Source organism: Fulmarus glacialis, unplaced genomic scaffold, assembly GCF_000690835.1.
Source record: "Fulmarus glacialis isolate BGI_N327 unplaced genomic scaffold, ASM69083v1 scaffold29373, whole genome shotgun sequence".
NCBI lineage: Eukaryota > Metazoa > Chordata > Aves > Procellariiformes > Procellariidae > Fulmarus > Fulmarus glacialis.
In genome coordinates this window covers 17,999-26,446 of record NW_009204062.1, presented here as the reverse complement: position 1 = coordinate 26,446, position 8,448 = coordinate 17,999, and the positions used below count along the sequence as shown (strand labels likewise).

Sequence of the window (8,448 nt, the reverse complement as noted above, 5' to 3'; positions counted from 1 at the left end):
CCCCCCGAGAGCTGTTTCTGGTGGGTGAGAGCAGCTCCATGTGCTGGGATTGTGCCTCCTCTCACTTTTTGAATCTGCCGACTGCAAACTCGCAGCAATCTTTTGGTCTTTTTTTTTAACTTTATTGAAATTTGAAACGCTTTTCCAGTAGAGGAGGGGAAATTAAAAAAAAAAAAAGAGGAATGTGCCAATCATTGGGGTGATTTATTTTATTTTACCTGCTTATATTTTAATAATCATTCATAGTACTTGTGTTTACTGTCGCTCTGCTCTGCTATAATGAAATGTATCGTGCCGTTTTTGGTAGTTTTTAACAATCTGTGTTTAAAATAAAAATAAATGCTGTGGTATTACCTATAGATTTAAGTATTTACAATTCAGGAGCCACTCGGAATAAGTGCAATGAAAGCTTTTGGGAAGTCAGCAGAAGGTCTTGAATTACGACAGGATTTTGCTGATAGATATTTCTGCTATTGATTTCTCAATTTTTCCTAATTTTTTAAAAGAAAATGCAAGTCAAAATAAAGTGTTGAAAGGACGGAAGATGTCTGTTTTAATAAAAATATTTGCACGACCTGAAATGATTTGGGTAGGAAACATACACCATGGGATAATTAAAAAAAAAAAAAAAAAAAGTTAGTTAATCTGAAAAATCCCCAATGTTGTCTTGCAAGGGTAGGCAGCGAGTGGCTTTTACGATGCTGGGGGAAACGTTGCACAAATTACTTTATTTTTCCCTCCTGGACGGCCCAATCCTGAGAGAAAGAGGAACTCGGCCCCTAGAAGCAGAGAGGTCCCCAGCACGCGGTGCTGGATCAGGCCCCCACAGGCTATATACGTTTTTACGTGCAGCCTGGAGTTCGGTCATTCATTTATTCAGAGAAAAACAAAAAGCGTGGTCCCAGTGTGTTATAATATGTTTTGATCTCTCTTGCTGATTTATGTAGTACTTTTTGAGGATGTATGTTTTGTTGTTTCGTTGTGTTTTTTTTTTTAACAAAATTGGGGGGTCTTTCTTGCATTTTTTTTAATTGTCAGCATAATTTTAATCGTGATTATTTTTGTGCCAAGGAAGAGAGGTGATCTTTAACTCATCGTTACACAAAGCAAGCAGTGTCTCTGGATGGCCAAACTAACTTTCCAAGTAGGGCATTTCTTTTTCAATGTATGAAAATACAACACAACGTATAAAGAAAAAATTAATAATTCTTTGCGTATTTGCACAAGTCGTGCTAAGGTTTCCTGTTACCGCATTTTTCAATTTTTCCTGTTTCTTTTTATTTTCCAGAAGGGCTCAGAGTTTGGCTTGTCCTAATATGCCTGAATATCAGATTTTGATTTTTTTCTTTTTGACTAAATATGAACAAAACTTAAAAAAAAAAAAAATCGTGAGACTTGCTTTTTCTAGGATTTTAGTGGTAGTTATTGTTGCGCACGCGGGATAAATCGGCCGCGTTACTTTCTACTCCCTTCAGCGCTTAGGAAACGGAGAGAAAACCATCCTTCATTGTATTTGTATATGCAGCTATATTGGCATTTTACTATACTGCCTGCTGCTATTTCCAAATATATCTTAGGGAAAGTTTTACTATACTTTAGACTTCCCCATACAAACATTGATTGGCATCCAAATGTTTAGGATTTGCCAAATTGGCGGGCATACGCTGGCTACACCGCAAGCAGCGGGGTCAGGGAGAGAGCAAAGGGAGATACGCGCTCCGCGAGTGGACTCGCGGCGGGGTTTTTAGCTTTTAACCCTTTTTTTTTTTCTTTTTTAAAGAGATTTGGGGATCGGGGAAGGGGCCCCATCGTTGAACCGTCTCTGCCTGGGTGCTCGTTTGAAGTTGGACCCCGTTTTCGGGGGGCGGGAGCGGAGGTTTTGGGTCGGCGCGAGGTGAAGCGGGGACGCGGCGGTGGCGGGGTCGGGGTCCGTCAGCGAGGGGTACGAGTCCCGCAGCCTGTGAAATGTATAAGCACCCTCCTAATTCTCACCGTCCCGGCCAGCCTTAGCGCCTCACGCGAAAGCCCCGTTTCCGGAGGCTTTTTGGACCCCGTTTTCGGGGGGCGGGAGCGGAGGTTTTGGGTCGGCGCGAGGTGAAGCGGGGACGCGGCGGTGGCGGGGTCGGGGTCCGTCAGCGAGGGGTACGAGTCCCGCAGCCTGTGAAATGTATAAGCACCCTCCTAATTCTCACCGTCCCGGCCAGCCTTAGCGCCTCACGCGAAAGCCCCGTTTCCGGAGGCTTTTTGTGGATGGTTTCGGTGACATCAACCCTTCTCTGTAACTTTTTCAGGATGAATTTCATCCCTTCATCGAAGCACTTCTGCCTCACGTCCGAGCGTTTGCATACACGTGGTTCAACCTGCAAGCCCGAAAAAGAAAATACTTCAAAAAACATGAAAAACGCATGTCAAAAGAGGAAGAGAGAGCCGTGAAGGACGAACTGCTAAGTGAAAAACCCGAGGTAAAGCAAAAATGGGCATCCAGACTTCTGGCAAAGCTCCGGAAAGATATCAGGCCTGAATTTCGGGAGGATTTTGTTCTCACAGTCACAGGAAAAAAGCCTCCGTGTTGCGTTCTTTCCAATCCAGACCAGAAGGGCAAGATGAGAAGAATTGACTGCCTTCGCCAGGCAGATAAGGTCTGGAGGTTGGACCTTGTTATGGTGATTTTATTTAAAGGTATTCCGCTCGAAAGTACTGATGGCGAGCGCCTTGTAAAGTCCCCACAGTGCTCTAACCCCGGGCTGTGCGTACAGCCCCACCATATAGGAGTTTCTGTTAAGGAACTCGATTTATATTTGGCATACTTTGTGCACGCAGCAGGTAAGTGACTTTCTATACCACCTTCTACAACTTTTCGGTTTATCTCTGTGCCGGGTGCCGTGCCCCGGCGGCGGCGGCGGCTGCGGCTGCATGAGCCGGGGAGGGAGCGGGGGACGCCGGTTATCACCCTCCCAGGGCGGCGAGGGGAGTGCCAAAACTCCCCCCCCTTTTTTTTTCTTTTCGTGGGCTTCTAAGGTGCGGCCGCATAAAAGCAGCTTTCGTTTTCCTGGGGTTAATGGCGTTTTGGGCATCCTTCACAGATGTTATCCTAAATGTTGTCCGAGGAGGGATCGCAGCCGGATGCGGCTTCCTTTATCCTGATTTTGGGGGAAAGCAGATAGATTTTAATTTTTAAAAAAAAAAAGTTTGTATATGTTATGCACAAAGAAGTCTGAGAAGGCTAGAGGTCCCCGAGGCCCCTGGGTCAGGAGTACCGGTATCCTCACCCTGCAGGGATGGGATGGGGAGTGTAAATCCCGCAGGATTGGGCTCGCAGGGAAAGGGGAAGATGGTCCCTCAATAGCAAACCTAGCCGTCAGGTCTGAGCGGCCACGAAACAAACCCCCAAGTAATCCTATGGGGAAAAAGAGGCATTTAAACCCCCCTGAAATATCACAATTTATACACCTAGAAGCTGAGCAGGTCTTGAAAGAAATTCCTGGTTTGATAATATTGTGCTTATGGGGGGCTGAAATGTTTTTGCGTGTGATGAAAATGAAAATTTTGGGATCCAGCGCGAAGTACACCCTGCCCGCGGAGCGACTCGGTGTGCTCCGAGGATGTGTAGTATGTTGATTGGATAAAATAATATGCTATTGGATAAAATAATATGCTATTGTAGTTCTCCTGAGTGATTATATTGCAGAAAAATGTGCGCGTGTGAAGTGCTAGGCCCCGGGTTTCACGTATAGTATGCATAGGTCCCCCTGGGTTTCAGCCTGACTTGTAAGTTGAGGGACTGGACAGGCCGAAAAAAAAGAGGAGCAGAGGGGAGAGGAATCATATTAGTAGAAACCACTGCTATATAAATATACATCGTTAAGAAAACTGAGCAAATTACAGCACTAGGAGCCTGCATTTCCAATGCCGCCTTCTTTCGGAGGGTCTTGCAGAAAGTTTTGGCTACCCCAAAGTTTCTCTGCGCCGAGTCCCTGCAACGGTTGTTGCGACAGGCAGTGTTGCTGCTGTGATTTTACAGGCATGATTCCTGTTCGGAAATAACTTTTGAGTATCCTCACGGTATTTCCTACAGATAAGCGGCGAAATTTACTTTGCACTTTGGTGCGATGTGGTAAATCATATTGCACATATACGGCGAAGGGGAGGTAGGCAAATACTGTGGAAAATGATTTATTTACTCTGCGATTTATTATGGGGCACGGTGAAGGAAGGATTACCAATTAATGGCTAACCAAAGGGAGATTGCGGCTGGGGCGTTGCAGGTCCCCTCCCGTTCCATCACCGGCCCCGAGGAGACCAGGGACTCGCATCCCTTTTGCCTGCCTCAGTTTCCTCCTCTGTACATCGCAGCGGGGTGAGGCACTTTGATAGCCACGGCTGAAAACCACCATGTAGTGCTGTACGGCACGCAGGTTTTTTATTATTTAGATTTAGGTATAGTGCGGTGCCAGTAAATACTGGTCCGTATTGTGTTTCCTAAATGAAAAGCAGCCTTCTGCGGAGTGCAAAAGTTGTTAATAGAAACCAACGGTCTTGGTTTAACCTGCATGTAGGGTCACAAAAATGTGGGATGAGGAGAAAAGGACCAAACCCAGGGGTGTAAGTACTCCGGGAAGCTGGAAGGGATCCTCTCCCTGTTATAAGAGTCGGGCAATAGACATTATAAAAGTTCAATATTGTGATTAGGGATATACCATCTTATCAGCACGCTCTTGGCAAACAGTACCCTTGATAGCGAACTCTTATTTATTTCTGCCTTCATCGTCAACAGGCAGCAATTGCACTAATTGTTCTTCGGACTAGATGTTTGCCGCGGAAACTTAGCGCGAGGCTTAGGCTCGGTTTTTTGGGTTAGATTTGCGGTTTTGTGTAAGCAGTAACGCGCTCGTACAGACCGCACCGCTTCGTGTTTTCGGCCGTTGTTTGCTGATTGCACGCATCGCATTGTGCTCTTAATGCAGTAGCGTGTGCTGGCGTATTCCCTGCTAAACCTCACCGGGGAGGGGGGCAAAACAATTTTTCGAAGGTAGCACAGCGTGGTCGCCGTCTATATTGCTTCACAGAGGTGTAGCGAAAGCCTCGCATATAGGCTACCTTTTTTTTTTCCCCCCTTTTTTCCCTGTTTTTTCCCCCCTCCGATGTATCCCAGCAGTCTTTGTTACACCTGAACATTGGCCAAGTTGACAGCCATTGGTTCCCGCAGACCCGCAGTAATGGCAGCTTGTGCCGGGTGCGCAACAGGAAAATTACAAAAGAAAAAAAAATATTAAGGGTCCTTTGTCTCAAACTCCATCAGACCTCGCTCCCCAAATGTATGGACCGCTTATTTATAAGGAGGAGGTCGCCAGCGCAAATACTAGGTAGGCTGGTCAACTTACATATAGCGGATTTGACAAGCATCTGCTATAGTACAGAAGATTTGTAAACACTAAACAATGTTTTTACCTCCTTAAAAGTTTTGAGAAGTTGCCAGTATTGGCAGGAGGCACAGACTCCGAAACGTGCTTGAAGATACGTGCCAAAACCATTGTGACCTTTTCACCCATAGTGCTCGCTTCTCTTTTTCTTCCTTTTTTTTTTTCCCACTCTTCGTCGTCTTTTTTTTCGGGGGAGTATTCTCTTCCAAGATGCCCTTATGCGAGATGACTTCAGCAGCGAGATGTCCCTTTCCTTCTAAATACGTACGATAATTATTGCTTTGAATCCACACTTTTTCTTCAGTAGGCACTATCATCTGTAAGGGAACACATGTGCACAGATTTAAATAGTGCTTCTTACAAAGCTACTGAAATCAATTATTCTCTTTAAGAACTGGCTAGAAAGAGAAAACAAAAATATGCAAATAGGCAAACTACATGTCATTTTCGTTGAAAAAAAAAGAAAAAAAAAAAGGAAAGGAAGATCGGTGTTTTGTGAATTAGAGGTTGACCAAAAAATGTATTGAAATCTAGAGTATTGCTCTCAGTTTGCAGTTTCTAATCTGCTTAACTAAAAGCAGGCGGCATTTTCATACCCTGAACTTGGGTTCGCTTTTTAGTTTTCACTTATTCTGCGCTTGTATCAAATGACAAGTTGGAAACCATTGTGGCAAACCGTTTTCTTTGTGGGAGTCGAACAGTAAAGCTAATTTATGACCGGTCCTTTACCAGATGATCTGTATCAGAATCTACAATATACTAGGCACGTGGCAAGGTCACAATTTAAGTTGTTAAGGTCACAACCTTAGCCACCAGGCATTTGACCTTTTAGATAAAGTTAACCTTTGTTCATTAGTAGGCACTCAACCGAGAACTTTCTGGAGTTTTTTACTGCTTTGGAGTTCCTTCTGCTAATGTGATCAGATTGGAGAATAGATTCGCAATGGAAGTAGTTAAATTTTGTGAGAGGTCACAGTTTTTAGAGACTCTCCGGTGGACGAAGCTGGATGGCAGGCCAGGAGGCGATGCTGCAATGCCCGATTTATTTTTTTGGACGGCCATCATTATGCGTTTTGGGCGAGAATTAAGCTAGCGAGGTCTTTGTGGCAGGGAAAATCTTTTAATCTTTCAGAAGGACATTTAAAAATCCCAAATTTAAGAAAAATCTGGCAATAGGGTTTTACTTACATGAGCTCATTTTTCTGTTCATCTTTAGAATAGAAGCCAGCGAAGATGCGAGAAGTCAGCCTTATTTCTGCGACTGTGAAAATTTACTTAGCATCTAAATATGCTCTATGGCTAATTGCCTGGGCAATAGTATATAGCACATGACCTTGAACTTTAAGCAGACCCATTTTACGTTCCCATCAGCGGATTTAAAATATTTCTACTTGGACCACCGCAAAGAGGCATCGATGGGAATAACCCAAAGATTGGTTAATGCAGAAAACAACTGCAGATAGCCAAAATATCCGTGGAGGTATCAGGGAGTCCGAAAGGTACATAAGGCTTTGCGCCGTCATCTTTTAGTACAATTGCTATTGATTGTTGCTGCATTAATCCTGTTAATAGCCGCAGCCAGTTCGGCGTGTTGCAGGGATGCGAGAGGTGTCCTGACAATACTGTACATCACCAAAAGAGCTGTCGCAGCATCTTGAACTCCTGATAGCTGCTTTGCAAAAGTGGAGCGTTCAACGGTGGAAACTATTGCCGGCTCCTATAGAAACACACACCATATTGTTTACTTAATTATGCTGTAGTGAAGGCTCATTTTTAATTATTTAGCTGGCTTTCTCGCTTTGCTGTGATACCACATTTATTATTTAATTTAAAATCAAAAGGGCTGCGCTACTGTTAGTTTTTGATGCATTTTACTTTTGTTTTGGCTGCGTTATTGTCATTCCATCGTACAGTAATCCAGATAGCCGTGATATGCAGATTGGCCAGATGGTCATGTTAACAGATTGAGAACCCACTTCCCACTGCTAAAGAGCAGGTGTAAGATCAGTGGGCTTTTTTTTTTTTCCCCCCTCCTTTCCTCCCAAGTTTCAACCAAAATGCTCTTTAGACAGCTCATAATGGTAGTTAAAAAAGGGCACATTTCAAATGGTGTTTGTTCTGTGGAGATAATATGTAATACATATGTCGTTTTTACACGTATCTGAAGACTTTTAAAGCATCCGTGACATTCTCTCCGTATATAAAGCTTTTGAAAACCTACTTCCAGCCCGTGGCTGTTCCAGTGTACATCCAAAGTGGTCCTTTAAGTTTTGTTTGTGATGTTAATGGTCCCTACTTGTTTCTACAGAAAACGCACTGTACCAAAAAATACTCAGCCAGCTTTGCACCAGGTATTTCACAGGCTTTCCCTGCACAGGACTCCCTGCGCACGCCCAGGGGAACCTGAACAGCTCAGTGTTCAGCTGAGATTTTAGTATTTGGGGGCTCATAGGGTTTTTTTTCTTCTCCATGAATTTTTGCCACGGTGAGACATCTATAGTTTTAAAGAAAAAAGTTAAATGAAGACATCTCGCGGTATTTCTGCCTGCAAGGGATACCAGGAGAAGGCAGATTTTGCGTTGCTTTAGCCTTATAAAAGGCGCCCATAAAAAGTCAGTGGTGGGAGCCTGGGTCTATATCTCAGTCGGGAGAGGTGGGGAGATGACAGCTCCTTGACACCCCAAATTTCACGCACCCCCCTATTACGAGCGTGCACGAAACGCAGCAATCTGGTGGTGCGGAGAGAGATCTCCATCTATCGATGCTCTCCTCTTTGGGGAGCGGGACCGACCGCTTTCTGCAGCTGCGAGCAGGGCGGTAGCTGACAGAAGCAGGATTTAGGTGGGACAACTGCTCTCCCCGTGCATCTGTAACTGAGCCGGTGAGGATCTGTGATAATTCAGATACTAACTGGTGCGGCACTTGAGACGGTCTGCTCTATCACGAACCCCTGGCAGGCGTTCAGTCATGTGGTTTAGCTTTCCCCTTTCTCCAACAACAACAACAACAGCAACAACAAATAAACACG

At 44.6% G+C, this 8,448-nt stretch overlaps 1 protein-coding gene across 1 annotated transcript; it reads left to right on the top strand.

Annotated features, from left to right (window-relative positions):
• Window positions 1-2,282: 2,282 nt before the first annotated feature.
• LOC104074667 (nuclear factor 1 A-type) lies at window positions 2,283-2,823 on the top strand (the record flags this gene model as incomplete). Its single annotated transcript, XM_009574858.1, has 1 exon — window positions 2,283-2,823. A coding segment is annotated over one exon (541 nt), but the record flags the coding sequence as incomplete, so codon positions are not given.
• Window positions 2,824-8,448: the final 5,625 nt, after the last annotated feature.